We start from the raw sequence: 15,670 nt of genomic DNA, 5'->3' as shown, positions 1-15,670 counted from the left end.
ATATAAATACACATATATCAAGCAGATGTTTTTTTGAAGAGCTGAATCAAGCGCATTGGCATGTCAATCTCAATTCTCACTTTTTGGAGTGTTTCATCCTTAGTAGATAACATTAATTTTTCTTCTATAATCAATGGTCAAGTATATATTCTAATGTCCTAACAAGCACTATACAAAGTTACTCCAATGGATATGCATGACATGTGAAAGAGCAAATTGAATTGCCATTGCAAGCAACAGCAACCAGCTGGTGTGGGCAGAAAGCACATCACAGCAGTGCCCTCTTGTTCCAAGGTGAAGTCACATACACACAACCTCCTTTTGTCCGCACCAAGTGCCATCCTGGCTTTTGCCACAGAGAGAGGCAAGGCCATAGCTCAGCACAGTAGCTAGCCCTGACATGGAGATCTCCTCCTCCATCTCCAAAAGCAAAGAGGAGCTACGCAAGATTACAAAAGGGAACCAGCAAGAAACAAAAGCTCATCATCTTCCCCCCTTTCCCCAGACAGACAGTGGCAGCAGCATATACTACTCCTCTACATCCTAGCAAGATCAGCTCCATTCATGCATGCATGCACTCATGTGTCATGAGAGCTCACTGCATGCCACACTGTGCACTGCACCCACAAGAAATCATTGGCTGTTCCTAGCTCCTCCCATCATCCCCATTCAGACAAGACCAGATCATTCGTTCCAAGTTCCAATCACTCACAAGCTATTCACAAGAGTAGTAGTACAAGACATGCATGAAGCTAGCTGGATCTTGCATGCATTTGGTACAAACATCTTGAATGATGAACAGGACCTGAGCTGCATGACCTGAGAATGCAAAAATGGACATATGCAGATGTTGCTTGAACTTGCTTGAGAATGGAAAAATCTTGAGATCATCCTATTCAGCTTCAGATATTGATATATATTGTGCTTAATTGGTAGGGTAACAAGCCTGCAACTTCGCATTGGGCTGCCTGACTCTGGTTATTTTAAGGGTGGGTTTGCAATGGCTTTGGAACAACATTGATTCAAGCTGAAGCAAACCCTAATAGTAGCATTATACTATAATTTTTCCTAATGGAATCTCAAGAAGAGCCATGCATGTAGAGAGCTAGCAACTCATGAGCACACAAAACTAGTTAACATGGAGATCGCTGGAGCTAGTACCATGACATGAACATGCAATTAGCTGTTTGGGCTACGGCCGATGATCAGCCGGCCGCCGGCTTGCTAGGCTGTCGCTTGCATATTCATGCCCGAGACACGTCGCCTCTTCGGCCGGTCGCCGCCTGCGGCCCCCGGCCGCTCCACCAGAGCCCTCAGGGCTTCCTTCAGGGAGTCACCGCCGTTGCCGTCGGAGGAACCGGCCGAGTCAGCACGGCCGTACCCGTCATCTCCCGTGACACCGCCACCGACGTCGTCACCCGCGGCGTCGCGCGCCAGGATGAGCACGTTGCGGACGCGGCCGCCAAGTGTGGCCATCTCGGCGCGGAGCGTGCGAAGGCGGAGCGCGCGCAGCGTCTCGATGAGCTCCGGGAGAAGGTCGGAGCGGTCGTCGCAGCACACGGAGGCCTCGAACACGGCGCCGCCCGAGGCGAGCACCACGATCTCGTCGTGCTCCGTCGGGAACAGGTGCGCCGGCGCCGCCTCGCCGACGCTGGCCACCCGCTGCTTCAGGTCACGCACCCTCTCCACCGCCTTCGCCAGCAGCGACGCCTTGTCTATCTGCACAGAATCCAACCAAACCCCATCAACAAAATTAGCAACCTTCTTGCCACCATTAAGCTAGCTCAAACACAAACCCTAGAGTGTTTAGCTACGGATCGATAATCATATGCAAAGTGAATTAGCAAGGGAGTATATATAAATCTTCGAGTAATTTAGGAAGCATGGTACTTGGCAAAAAAGAAGCATGCTCCAATCCAAATCATGTAGCTAGAGGAAGAAGCCAAGAAATGAGCCCTAGCCTAGCTAGTCTAATCACACCATTTGCCAGCCGAGTCAGCATCTATCTACTGCAAGCTAGATGCCAATTCAGTTCTTGAACAGCCCTCAGTAATTATCTGGCAATTCTTGCAGAAAATATATAATCAAGGGAAGATTTTAGTGTTGGTTAACCAATCGGCAAATCGAGAAGGTTATTTGCCTTGGGATCGCAGGCGAGGACGTTGCGGAGGCGGTCGAGGTGCGACTTGATGCGCTCGCGCCGGCGCTTCTCGGCCTCGCGGTGGTTGCGCGACGCGGCCAGCGCGCGGTCATGCGCGGCGGCCGCCGCAGCTGCCGCCGCGGTCTCGTCCTCCTCGGGGCAGGTGCCGGCAGCACCGGCGCCTGCGGGCCAGATGGAGCCCATGAAGAAGGGCGGCAGCATCGGCAGGACGGCACCGCCCTCGCCCTGCCGCGCCGCGCCGGCGCCCCCGAGCGCCGAGACCTCTGCCGGAAACATGCGTGCTCCTGCCTGCGCGCTGCTCCTTGCGAACCCTGCACGCCTCGTCAAGTGTGTCAAGTGGTACACGCGCGAGGCGCACTGAGCTTGGTAGCTACGGCGCAGCGGTAGCGGTGGGGGTGGTGGTGTGAGTCGTTGTGCTGTGCTATTCCTAGGACTTGGTCTGGAAGAGACAGGGAGCTAGAGAGAGAAGCAAGCTGATTAATGGATGGGGAGAGAGAGAAGAGATGGGATGGGATGGGATGGGTGACGAGTGAGAGCCGAGGACGAATAAATAAACAAGCAACAAATAGGGAGGCTGTGAGGAGAGAGAGGGAGAGGAGGGAGAATGTAAAGATGAGGGAAATAATTTTAAAGATATAATTTTATATATTTGAAGTTTCATCTAATTTATAGTGTAACATCGTAGTAATTTATTTTTTATTTCATTATATATATAATTTTTTATTTTTTATAAATTTTATAATAATTTTGTCATTTATCATACTATGAATTGGATACTTAAGTCCCAAATACAAGACCAGGTTCTTGTTGCTCATCTGTTGGTTGGCGAGTGATGGCCCGCGTGTTGACTTGTCGCGAGAGAGAGTCCTGCGAGCTAGGGATACCCAGACGAGATCTCGCATTCCGGCGGTCCATGGGATCGATTGGACGGCTGTGATGGTACTGCCGACCTGTTGCCGGGTCGCATTCGAAGGGGAGATGCAGTGGTGGCGGTGTTGGATGGATTATTGCTTTCTTGTTGACTCCAGTTGCACTTGCATTGGCAACTTTTGGGAATGTTTGCTCATGTCCTCTGCCTTATGTTGCACTTCACCTGATTTGAGTGGCCTAATAAACCTATAGAACAGTGAGGGTAATATAATTGTGCTATAGTAGGTTAACTGTGCCATTTCTGATCCACTCACGCGGAATTTCTGTATTCCAAACAAATCATAAATAGGTGGGATGAAAAGATGCAAAAAAGTAAATAAACTATAGCATTGGCCTTATTCCATAATCCATGGACAATATTTGTGAAGGGAATTTCCAAGCTGCATATATTGATCCACGCATTGTCGATGCTACTACATTCTCTAAAAAAGGGGGAAAAACTTTTCGTTCTTTGAGCGTAAAGAGGACCATTTTTTCTCTGGAATATCCAAAATTGCAATACTCTAAATGTAGGGCAATGTGCATGAGTTGACAATGCCGTGGTTGTGTTGTTTATCTCATTTACTCGAGAAATGTTACAGATCCATGCAAACAAAATTGAACACTTTTGGGTAACGAGCTCAGGAACCATTTGAATAAGTGTTAATAACTTATAATTGGTAACTATTCCATGCTGTAAAGAAAGCTCATGCTGATGGCATGGTCTCCTTTTATTTCCCCAGAACAAGCCAGACCTACAAACATAGGCAAAAAAGGAATCTGCAAACGAAGATATCTTACCAAGAGGTGGCCGAAAATATCTGAATGGACTTAGAATTGAGTGACTAGGTGAATTGGGACCATAGAATTCCGTAGCCAAATTATTGCATTATTTTATTTTCATACAATTCGTGATCTTGTGTAAGAGAGCAGAAAACAACAGATTCCCTTGAAGCACATGGAGAAAACAAAACACAAGAAAACAGAAAAAAATATATAAGAGGATGGCACAGATCTCTGAACAAAATGCAGAGATGGAACAGGGGAAGCTACGAGAAAAATCAAGAGTGAAAACCGTTGTACATAGTATTGATTAAATTACTATCATGCCCTGAGGTGAGAGTAATCATTGTAGAAGACACAAGTGCTCTACTTGGTAGCCTGTGCAATTATTTTGCTCAATGAGCTTGCCTCCTCCTTTGCGGCTTCCACCAAAGAGTCCTGCAAAAATACCAGCTTATTCAACCATGTCATGATAGATCATCAGCCCAATCCTTAGCAACATCCAGTAGTGCATTTCACATGAGTACATGACTATGTTGGCTTATCCTTTTCATTGTGCTGCCAAGAAATCCGCACAGTTCAATTGAAATATGGACTATCGTGATGCATAATTAAAGTCTATTTCTTGCTAATCCACTAAGCTGTGTCAGCAACTCAGCATAGGCAGATATATTGTGCAGAGTACTCACAGTACCAAAAATCAAGGCAATATGTGCAGTTAGAAATCCTCACTGTTTTGACTTGTTTGTGAATGTCATTCCGGTCGATACACTACCTCACACTCAACTCTCTTGCGTAAGGTAAAATAATTGATAAGCTACCTGTGCAGTTACTAGCCTTAGTACCGCTTTCTTGTTCGATTCTTGAAGTTCACCAGCAATCAGAATCTCATCCAATATGAAGTACGCCTGAAAATCCGTTAAAAAGGTCGAAATGCCTTGTTATTGTAGAAAATATGAGCAACATAAGTAGGCAATTTTTGACATATCAAGCTCGCACCTTATGAAAATTAAATATCAAGTCGAGCTCACAGACCTGCAATATGACAGAGACACCAGCCATAAGGAAAATAAGTCTCCCCATTCATCAAAAAAGAAAATATACAAGTCCCCGGAGTGGGAAATAGCAAGTGGCGTGGGAGATCTTACATTGCCAAAGTACCGGTCCAAAATCTCAACAAAGTGATGGATGATCTGAAGAGTTTCCAGTTCGTTGTCAGCAGGATCAATGCACATGCAGAAGTAAAGGCTTGCATACCTGCAGATGGCACATTGTTGGTAGGAACAGATTATGCAGTAATATCGCAACATTTCATTTCAAATGGATAAATTTGGAGGTGCTTTATCTTTCACTGCTTACTAACAATCAAAAATGAAATTTCATAATTAGCATTCGGTAGGGCTCCCCACCTCTTATACACAACCCTGCACCCTTGCCAATCAACAAAATTGCACAGCTTGGGGCCTCTTGCCAGGATGAGCGTACTTACTTCTTTGATGACCTTTTGAAGGAAAGCAAGTCAATTTTTGTGGTTCAGTCTTTATTTTTACACAATTGGATGCATTCAAAGAGTTTCAGAAGGCTCCAGCCAAAACAATGATCAACTGCAGTAAAAACCTACAGATATACTCATACCTTGGATCTCTGCTTCTGTGGATATGGAGTGTACCATTTTGTCAGCCTCACCTTCCCTTGCCTGCTGATGAGAAGCGCAAAATGTATCTGACAACAAAGCAAAAATGTTATGTTGCTACGTGGAATTCTCTAATCTTCAGCAAGAAACTGACAGACAAACAAGGATATTAAGCGACTGGCACTATTTGCAGATAGCCCTCTGGTTTGGACCGGGATACAAATTAGGGAGTTTTTTTTGGCAAATATTCGGATCCTGATTATTAATCAGGAGGCTATTTGCAAATAATTGGATCGCGATTAATAAGCTTTATGCAAATATTCATGACTATTAATCACAATCCAAAATAGGGTGCTATCTGCAAATAATCGGATCGCGTTACAAATGTTCTCGGCCGGCGACATCGCAGCCGGGTCGGCGACGTCGCGCTGCCGCCGCCGACCTCCGCTCGCTTCGTCGCCGCGCGTCCCTCGCGAGCCTCGTCAGGTTCAGGCGCCCGCCCCACGCGCTCCGTCCACGGCTTTAGCTCCTCCGGAGGAGATGCTCCCGCGGCAGCGCCGGCGCGTTGAGAGCGCGCGTTGCCCAGAGATGGGGAGGGTCCGCTGCAGACTGCCGATGTCCGAGGTGATACGAAGAAGCGCTCGGCCACGGTACGGATCAAGCCTCCCCACGCCGGCTGCGCTTGAGCTCAAGCGTGTGCGCGCGGGGGCGGCGGCTCCACTCCTCGTTGCCCCGCGCGTTCCACTCTGAATCAATTCTGCCTTCCTCTCTGAATTAATTCTGGAATACGTTCTCGAAGATTAATTCAGCAACACGTTACAGATCTCGAGCGACCTTTCCGGGATGATCAAGAAACCATTGACGAAGTCTTCCGAGGAAAATCATTCATGGATGGACAGAATCGATCTAAAAAAACAAAACAAAGATGGAGGGCGTGCATTTAGAATAAGATTGGGCCCGTGGATTACCATGTTTCGCAATGGCGTCGGTTGGAGATGCCCTTATCTTTCTCTGAAGAAGATTTTTAACACTAGTTTTGAGGAGTCGTCGACGGTGATCGCCACCGCCGCAAGAGACGACGGCCCGCGGGACGAGATACTGTAATTTCTACCTCTTTTCCTTCCGCTTCGCGGTCCTCGCAGTCTATGCATGTGGGCCCAACGAGCGGCGTCTGTCCGCGCGAATGGGACCACATGGCCACGTCTCTGCCACTACGTGCATCAGATGGCTTCTGAGTTCTGAGGCTCGCAGTGAGTTGTTTCTAAAAAAAAAAGGTGCCGATTTTGTAATCTGGTTGTCTCTTCAAAAGGAAAAGAAAAGGCTTACTGCTTAATGCAGTTCAATCTGATCCTCTTGTGCTTAATTGTAGCCGGTTGCAGAAATCCTTAAGACATTGCAGTACACGATGTTACAAGACTCAACAACTTCAATGTTCACTGCTATGTATTCTCTCCGGTCACTAATACTTAAAAGTTTTGGATAAGGACCGGTCAAACTTTTAAAATTTTACTCATCAAAATCTTTTAAAATATTTAATTTAAAAATATAAAAATTATATATGTAGATTTAGTTATCGAACGATTAGAAGACTCATGTAAAAATGAATAGAAAATATTGCATATCCCTCACGTCGTCTCCTTGGAGGCGACTCGAGGGCGACACGCCAGCACCCCGAACCACCTCCTCCACCAGCCTTGGCTCGGCCGCTACCGCCACCGCCGGTTGGGAGCGGCGCCAAGCAGTGGTCGTCTCGCTCCCCTTTGTTTTCCTCCACCTCCCTCCTTCTCCTTCCTTGAGCGTCATCTGGAGCTGGTGGATCCGTCGTGTTTCTCGCCAAATCTCCTTTTCTAAGGAGTGGATCTAGCCATTGGTGATTGGGTTATGCGCGGATCCATTGTCGGCGTGACCCACTTCGCCGTTGTCAGACCATTGCGACGGTGGGCCTTGGATCGGCTTGCTAGGACGTGGGCATCGTTGGGTGGCCACTTGGGGAGTTTGCTCCTCCAGGCAGCAGTGGTGGCGCGGTTCCCCCACCCCTCCCCTTCACTGACGTGTTTTTCCCCGTTCGGTTAGGCTACAGGTGTGTTGGCAACTACGCGGGCCTCAAGCCGCCTGCGGCGATCGACGCATGGTGGGTGCCCGTCATGCTGGCCTCTTTGTTTCCTATGATAACGCGGGCACCAGCGGCTAGGGCACATGCTTCTACGTTGCACTTGGGCGGTCACCGATAGTGGTTGGTGCGCTTGGATAATGCACTGCCGACGTGATGTGTGTCGTGCGCTTCTTGGTGCTCCTGGCTTGGCTTCGTCCAACCTCATCTTGGGTTGCCCTTTGCCCCTCAATGCCATATTAGCTCCTCCCTTTACTGGATTGCCTCTTCTCTGCTCTGGCCTGCGGGGAACCTCGTGGCATGTGGGGGGCTTAGGGGTGGCACATGCTCGTGGAGTCTAGGATGTTGGTTGGAGTGTGGGTGCCTTGGGCGAAAGCCTTGCCCGGTATTTGGCCTGGGCTGACGATGGCAACGCCCGTAGGCATCACTTTCCTCCATGGAGGCGTTGTTGAAAGTGCCTCACCCCTCTTCCTCTCGTTGTGGGATCTCTCAAGTGAAAACCTTGTCCATGTCCGAACAGGCGACGACGATGCTTGGGCGTCGTCTTGGAGGATCCCACATCGTGTCCTGGTGACCGCTGACATTGTTGTGGCGGGGACATCCTTCAACGTTGGTTGTGATCACACCGGGCCTCTGCAGGGGCAAGTTGTTGGTGAGGTCTCTGTTTCTATTGGTGTTGTGATTGTTCCTCACAGTTGTCATCTGACATGCTTTGGATCATGAGGGTTGCGGTGGGGTCGGAGTTGCTGCGTTGAGACGTCTAATGAGCTCAGTAACGATGACACGTTACAACTCTCTCCCCTGACATTGTTCTGTGGTCACCATGGGTGAGGACAAGAGGACATCGTGGCATACGTTGAGGTCTATGTTGAGAAGTTGGAGCTGCTGGGTCGCATATGTGCGATGAGCTTAGCAAGAACGACCTGGTTGCATACTCCATTTGGTTGTTCTAGTGTGAAGTAGTGTTTGGCTTTTGTTATCTGGACGCTCATGTCATGGGGAATTTCGCCGGTTAGCCCTAAATCAACCGTATAATTGTTAAGGTTTCAAGTCCGATTCCCCTCATAAACTGAGTCAACTCTCTTCTTCTTTAATAATATCGGCGTCACCAGTGCCATCCTTTCCAAAAAATGTAGATTTGTATTACAAATGTTTTTTAATATCATAAAATTTATTAGATTTTATAAATATATTATAGTGAAAAATAGTTGTCAAAGTTACATGTTAGAGACCTTGTTATGTCGAAAGTATTATTGAACAGAGGTAAGGTTTTTTAGGATCAGGATCCTAGGTAAGATGGTTTTTGCCGAACAAGATCGGATCATAGGATCACGATCTTGTAGGATTTTTATTTTTAAAGTTTAATTTATTTTTATATTAAAAATACATTTAATAAGTATGAAATATCGTTACACATAAATTTTGAAGATACAAACTAATACAACATGTTAGATTAAACTAATAAAACTTAATTATGCATAGATTTTAGCGATTTTGTTGAATCTTATAAAACTCTCATCTAGGATCGTAGGATCAAGATCTTATTTAGGATCTTAATAATTCTGTAGGATCATATAGAACTCTCATTAAGATCATAATACTATGAATTTAAGATATAAGATCATGATATTATGAATTTAAGATATATGGTGGGATCAATATCATTTTGACTTCGTAGTATCGTATGATCTGTATCATGATCTTGAGGGTATAGGATCCGTATCATGATCTTGAGGGTATCTCAAAATGCGAAAGAAACACGCTCGTGTTTGGAAGTAAAATGAGGCCATCAGTCCGCATCTTACAATGTACATATATATGATCAGAATAGTTAGAAGGTATAGTTAAAAGAAATACTCATCAATGCTTTTACAGTTGCATTCCTGATGCCATATACCACTATAACAGACAACGACGCATCACACACCATTGCAAGTGAGAACTGAGAACTAGTAAGTATCTTCTCTCTGATATTTACAATTTACATGTAACATCTATGGAACAACTTACAACATCGTAACTCTGAACTGCACAAATTTTGCTCCGTTGCCGATTATTAAAGTGTGGACGTCCTCCAGTAAATATCATGTTCTTCAGAAACCAAGTCTCTAGAATGAATGGACAAAGTAGTTCAATGATGAATACTTCGCACAACTTGCCTGAGAATACTTTGCACAACCCATTCTCATCTAATGTGGGAAGTTTTTCCTTTCTAAAAATCAATTGTGGGCAGTAACATGCCGTATCATGATTGAAGAATGCTCTGTTTTCCGGCTCCCGTTCAGTTGTGAAGTGACAACAACAATAGAAATCACGAATTTCAGTGTGATGGAAATGTGCTGTTAAAAACTCTGATGTCATAATTTCAGTGTGATGGAAATGTGCTGTTAAAAACTCTGATGTCAACAAAAGATCGCCATAGCCCATAGAAACTGCGTAACCGCTGTGTCTCAATGAGAACTTGAGGTTCTCATGGGATTATAACAATGTGATGTGGCAGGTCATATTTCTTGACTCATGTCAAATACATGCTGTTGTTGGAACGATGGCGTCTTGATTCGGTGGAATAAAGCGCAACGGTCTTTCTTCAAAGGAATCAGTTTACCAGAAAATAAGCTGCCTATGATCCAGCTTGCTGGCTGCAAGGAAAGATGGAAGATTAGATGCACTGAAAATGGTAAATTATGTAGAAAACCATTCATATAGTAAAAGTGATGTTCCTGCTTTGTTGAGTGTAAAGCATTTACTTGTTTTTTTTTGTTTTGTTTTTTGCAGTAGCATAGCAAGCCTAAAGCTTTTCAGATTATAACCACTGCATTTTTCTTCATAAAAGGTCAAGAGATGTGGATGACTAACAGAAGGTAAATAATAGATTAAAATGTTTGTGATAAGTTGTACCTCTCTATCTACTACACAGCTAGGAGCCTAGGATACAGACATATAGAAAGATTAAGAAAATCTACACAATTGAGCTACATTTGTTATATGTTCAGTTCTTATATCTATAACTAGAATACTACATTAAAAATTTAACTAATCGTTGTCTTTATGTCATGTTTCGACCCGCAATGGCTTAGATGACGAGACACACTCGCTTCATTTGCAACAAGATTGATTCCATGTGATGCACTTCCATCCTTCAAGCTTTGAACTAATCCCTGAAGGGATATAAAAACTTGGTCACCTCCATGCTGTAAAAAATAAATGCTATTAGATAAGGTAACAAGCTATACACACCCCAATGATCAACAACAATAGCAACAACAATGAAGCCTCCATAAAGTTAGATTCCTGGAATTATCACAGACATATGGTGATATTGTACACACCCCAATGATCACTGGAATCAAAATGAGACCGCTCCATAAAGTTGTAATTTAGCTCCATCAAAGTAAAATTCATCTAAGAAATTTAAAGTGATATGACAAGAGACGGCTCTTAAAATAAGACAGTGTATAGCAATTCACTCAATAACCTACGGGGATATTGTTAGATTGTCAGAACATCCATCATTGCGTAGTTGTTTGTTGTTTTCTTTACTATGCATGCAAAATACCTTGATAACATTAGAAAATTTTGAACAGAAGCTGATTTTGCCATGGATCAAGAATCCTGCTCCATCAAATATCAATATATTATATTTTGGGTGAAGTGAGTGGCCAAGTGTCAAGCTATGCTTTAGAGCATTCCTTTGTCGAATTAAATACCTAGCAAAAAGATAAAACATAGAAAATGCTGAACATCAGGGACAAAGATTCTTAACGTATTAACATAGACAGCATAGCAAAATTTTCTTACCAAGTATTAGTTTCTCAAAAGAAGTGTTAACACATGCAATCTCTACAACAAAGTGCCATTACTATGTTTGAGAAGAGAAATTGAGCGGCATTCAATATGCTGACCTAAAAGCATCTCAACTTTCAATATGTTGTCAACCTTTAATATTGAAAGTATGAAAATCAAAGTAATGCTTAATGATGCCACTGTTAGAGAACCATTCCAAAAGATAATTGTCCGTTCACCACAAGGTTGAGCACGCTGACGTACCCTGCCTCTTCGCTCGCCAAGTAGAGCACCGCCTTGGCGACGTCCATCGGCATCAGGTCGACACCCTTCAGGTTAGCCTCGCGGCCGTAGAAGGCCAGGAAGTCCTTGAGCGCATCGTCGGCGCGCGTGCCCTGGGGCAGGTGTGGCATGGTCAGCGTCGTGGGCACGGCGTAGGGTGACACGCAGTTGACACGCACCCCGTTGTTCCCGAGCTCTGCGGTGACGCTCTTGGTGAGTCCCACAACTGAAAGTGCATCTAGGCCCCCTAAGTGGGTTTCGACTTATTGATGACAAAATAATTAAGGATCTAATATGTTTATCTAAGTCATGAACATGTCTTAGTCTAAATTGAGAAGACATATGACCATTGACGCCATTTGAAAAGAAAAGAGAAGCAACAAGGAGTACTCAGTAGGATTTAAATTTTTCTATTTTTGAAATTGAGTCTAGAATAGCCACTCTATTAAGAGGGTTGAATTTGATTGCTTGTTTAGTGTCTCAATGCTCAAGATATACTTTAGTACCAATAAGTTGAGAGACATACTCACTCACGGACACCGGGATGTTAGACAGAAGTTCACTGAGTCCGGAGTCTTCGGTGTTCACTGGATACTCCGGTACTCAGTATTTAGACCGGAGTCTCCGAGACAGACTCCGGCAGAAGGTGCTCGGTTCCGAATTTCTTTTTGCCCGGAGTCTCTGGTGTTCACCGAATACTCCGATGATTGGTCTCGGAGACTCCGCTAGAAGTCAATTGGTTAGACATTTATTTTTGTTGAAAAAGACCGGAGTCTCTGGTGTTCACCGGATACTCCGGTAGGAGAAAATATTTGTACCGGAGTCTCCGAGGGAGACTCCGGCAAGGGTGGATCGGTTAATATTTATTCTTTTGTTAAAAAGGACCGGAGTCTTCGGTGTTCACCGGATACTCCGGTACCTGGAGAAGCCGGAGGGTCTGGCAAGTCTCCAGACTTTGCCTGAGTGGTAGCCCTGTTAGGACCGGAGACTCCGTTGTTCACCGGAGACTCCGGTAACTTAACAGAACGGTAACGGCTAGTTCTGACACAGTTCTATGAACGTTCTGATGCCGTTTTGGAATTGAGACCGGATACTCTGTTGTTCACCGGATCTCCGGGTTAAGTCTGTCAGAACAGTAACGACTAGTTTTTGAGAGAGGGATATATATATTTCCACATCCCATGGCATTAATGCTTGCTGTTGCTGCTGAAATCTACACTCCTAGAGCATTCCAAGAGCATTCAAAGTCTCTCCAACCATCTCTAGTGCTTAGTTTTGCACAAATTTAGTGAGTTCAGGTTTGGAGTGAGATTAAGTCACTTGAGCATTGAAGTCTTCATCAAGCATTCTCTGTGATCATTTCTCTTGGAGCCTTGTGCTTCTAGACGACAAGGCGTCGCCCGTAGAGCACCCAATCTTTGTGGAGTGCCACGGGAAGTTTGTAATCGACTTCAAATTGAGTAAGGAAATTCTAGCTTGATCTTTGTGGTCGCTAGAAGAGGATAGGATTGGAAAAGACATGGCTCTTTGTGAGCTCCTCAATGGAGACGTAGGCACTTCTTAGTGAGGTGGTTGAACTCCGGGATAATCCCTTGTGTTCTCATTTGTGCAATTTACTTAATTGTGTAGTTTCGAGAATTTTCCATATAATTAGTCCTAGTGATCATATTGCTAATATTTATTGTTGTTTAAGCTTTGTGATATCTAGTAGACTTAGTATCACCTTTAGATTCTAGTTGTTCGCGTTAATTCTTAGTTATTCTCGAAATCCTGTATAGACCGGAGACTCCGGACTAGACCGGAGACTCCGGACTAGACCGGAGACTCCAGACTGACCGGAGTATCAGTCCGGAGTATCCGACCTTCACTGGAGTATCCGACATCTTTTAATCCGCTGTTTAGTTTTAATTTTTAGAAAAACCTATTCACCCCCTCTAGGCACTTTCAACAATGGTGTGCTTCGATGCCGTGTACGCGTGTGGGGCCATCCCGCCGATGACGCTGGCCATCCTCGCCAGCTACACGATGGGTCCCCATTTCTGGGGAATTATGATGCGCGTCGCGTGCTTCATCCCGAGGAACATGCTGTGCACGTTGATGTCGAACACCTGAAGAGGCGAACGATGGCTTCACCTATCCCCGTGGTACAACCGGTAACGAGGGCGACCTTTCCCTCCTACCTGTGCTTCAGCAATGCAGCCCGATCAAACTTAAAGCACAGTTAGTTATTGGATTGAGAGTCAAAATGATCAGTTTTTTCTAAGAGCTCTTTTACGGTGGTCCATACTACCCATAGGTAGGAGGTAGTATAAATCTAATTCGACGATCCATGTAATTGGATATTTTGATAATTGTGGTAATTTTGTTAAAATTACCCACCATACTTTTGCTACTAGAAAGATCGACGCCACAAACGTCGGATCGCTAACCCTAGCCGATGGGTAGCAAATGAACTCTCATGCCGAATACAGAGTAAAATGTTAAAACGTCAATAAAATATTACTCTATTCAGAGACATATAACTGCAGTTAATTACTTTCATGCCACGTATTTTTCTCCCCAAAATAACCCTAATACTATTATACTACTCACATATACTACCTATACTATCGGTGAGAAATGAGTGGTATCCTGACTAATCTGGACTGTTGAACTCTAAAAATAGATGGCTCATATTAATTTTAGACCACCGTAAAATTTGTCTTTTCTAAATCCTAAATCCTGATAGATCAACAACTTCTCCCTATCGTCTATATGCTATGATATAACTGAGATAAGAAACAGCTAAGGTATACAGTATATCACAACTCTGAAATAGTGGAATCTTTAAGGATCCACTTGGCACACAAACAAACAAGCAATGCTTCTTAGTCCTCACAGCACACTCCACTGGAGGAACTTTGCTAGGGTGGAACCTTCGATTCGTCGAACTTTGCAGTGAAAGGTGAAAACTTTTCATCAAGATCGAGTCTTTACTGCACCAAATCGTCAAACGGGGGAAAAGAAGGGCAAATAGGGGGTCAACTGCAGCAGCGATAGCGGCAGCAACCGGGTCGTGCGGTAGAGAAGCCATTGAAGGGGGAGGAAGGAGCCATGCTCTGGAAGCCACGTACCGCCGCGCGAAGGAGGACGAGGAGGAGCCCGCGGCGAACATCGCGTCGAGATCGGAGCTCTGCGCCACCGGCGTCGCTGACCTCGGTGTGCTTCGAGTAGAGAGCGAGAGGGGGAGAGTGCGGAGAGTCCGAAGATCTCAGTGGCGCGCACACACGTGGCGCATGGATTGGTGAAGTAGGTCGGGTGTTCCTTGTCGGCAGGCATTACCAACACCACTAATGCGGCCCCGAGCTCCCAATTCACGACCGCGACGTCGGCGCGTGGCCGGTGGCTCACGTGCGCGCAGTTGCGTCTCGCGGCAATGCCGTTAGGCGAAGCAGTATCACACGACACCACGTCACATGATGCTAGCAGCATATTTGCCCCCCTAGTGGGAAGAAAATTATATGAGACCCTCTGCAGAAAGGCCTCCGTGAGACCCTGATCTACGCCGTTCGTTCTGGATCCAACGGTCTGATTGAATATATGTGAGAGAAGTACAGGACACGTGTCACGCAGAGATGAGGGTCTTTCTGTGAGACCCGGTCTCACAGAATTTCTTTCCCCCTAGTGCACGCTACCAACGGCGAAGGACTCGATGCCCGGATGCTAGTGGCTTCCGTTCGTACCGAGAAAACCCAGGGTGCGAGTTTTAGGAACCTGGAGTGCCCACGAGTTGAGGCAGTACCGCATAAGAGCGTGTGTGCGTGCGTTTGTATAAAAAAATGCAGGCTACCAACAGTGGGACCCAACAATCGATAGTTGTCATTCTCTTTCTCTCTGTCCCCATTGCTTCTTCGATGCAGCTCCGGTAGTGGCAAGCGGCGCGACGGTGGCGACCCTCAGCGCGGTGCGGAACTGCGGACTGTGGCGCGTGGTGATGGTCGGGACCGCGCGACACGACAAGGTCGGCGCG

General features: G+C 45.5%; 2 protein-coding genes and 1 pseudogene across 2 annotated transcripts; all 3 read right to left on the bottom strand.

The window, feature by feature from the left end:
* Positions 1–202: 202 nt before the first annotated feature.
* LOC133913618 (transcription factor bHLH106-like) lies at positions 203–2,703 on the bottom strand. The gene is made up of 2 exons (XM_062356814.1): positions 2,141–2,703; positions 203–1,719 (listed from the first exon to the last, which is right to left on the bottom strand). Exons 1-2 carry the CDS (start codon positions 2,435–2,437, stop codon positions 1,225–1,227), a joined length of 792 nt encoding a protein of 263 aa, XP_062212798.1. The 5' UTR covers positions 2,438–2,703; the 3' UTR covers positions 203–1,224.
* Positions 2,704–3,932: 1,229 nt separating this feature from the next.
* Positions 3,933–6,650, bottom strand: LOC133911285 (AP-1 complex subunit sigma-1-like). Its single transcript, XM_062353483.1, has 7 exons — positions 6,455–6,650; positions 5,489–5,575; positions 5,263–5,354; positions 5,002–5,110; positions 4,853–4,888; positions 4,675–4,761; positions 3,933–4,291 (listed from the first exon to the last, which is right to left on the bottom strand). Exons 1-7 carry the CDS (start codon positions 6,455–6,457, stop codon positions 4,220–4,222), a joined length of 486 nt encoding a protein of 161 aa, XP_062209467.1. The 5' UTR covers positions 6,458–6,650; the 3' UTR covers positions 3,933–4,219.
* A 4,804-nt stretch (positions 6,651–11,454) lies between these two features.
* On the bottom strand, positions 11,455–14,815 carry LOC133910818 (zerumbone synthase-like; annotated as a pseudogene).
* Positions 14,816–15,670: the final 855 nt, after the last annotated feature.

The sequence above is a fragment of the Phragmites australis genome, chromosome 3, assembly GCF_958298935.1.
Source record: "Phragmites australis chromosome 3, lpPhrAust1.1, whole genome shotgun sequence".
NCBI lineage: Eukaryota > Viridiplantae > Streptophyta > Magnoliopsida > Poales > Poaceae > Phragmites > Phragmites australis.
Note: the sequence above shows the minus strand (reverse complement) of the source record. Positions and strands in the feature narration are given on the sequence as shown.

What these genes read in the sequence shown, in the direction of transcription:
- LOC133913618 (XM_062356814.1), bottom strand. Translation starts at nt 2,437, where the DNA reads ATGTTTCCGGCAGAGGTCTCGGCGCTCGGGGGCGCCGGCGCGGCGCGG. An exon ending in TCCTCGCCTGCGATCCCAAG is followed by an intron (nt 1,720 to 2,140) that starts GCAAATAACCTT and finishes GATTCTGTGCAG; the next exon opens with ATAGACAAGGCGTCGCTGCT.
- LOC133911285 (XM_062353483.1), bottom strand. An exon ending in TGCAGGGTTGTGTATAAGAG is followed by an intron (nt 5,111 to 5,262) that starts GTGGGGAGCCCT and finishes TGCCATCTGCAG; the next exon opens with GTATGCAAGCCTTTACTTCT. An exon ending in TGGACCGGTACTTTGGCAAT is followed by an intron (nt 4,889 to 5,001) that starts GTAAGATCTCCC and finishes GTCATATTGCAG; the next exon opens with GTCTGTGAGCTCGACTTGAT.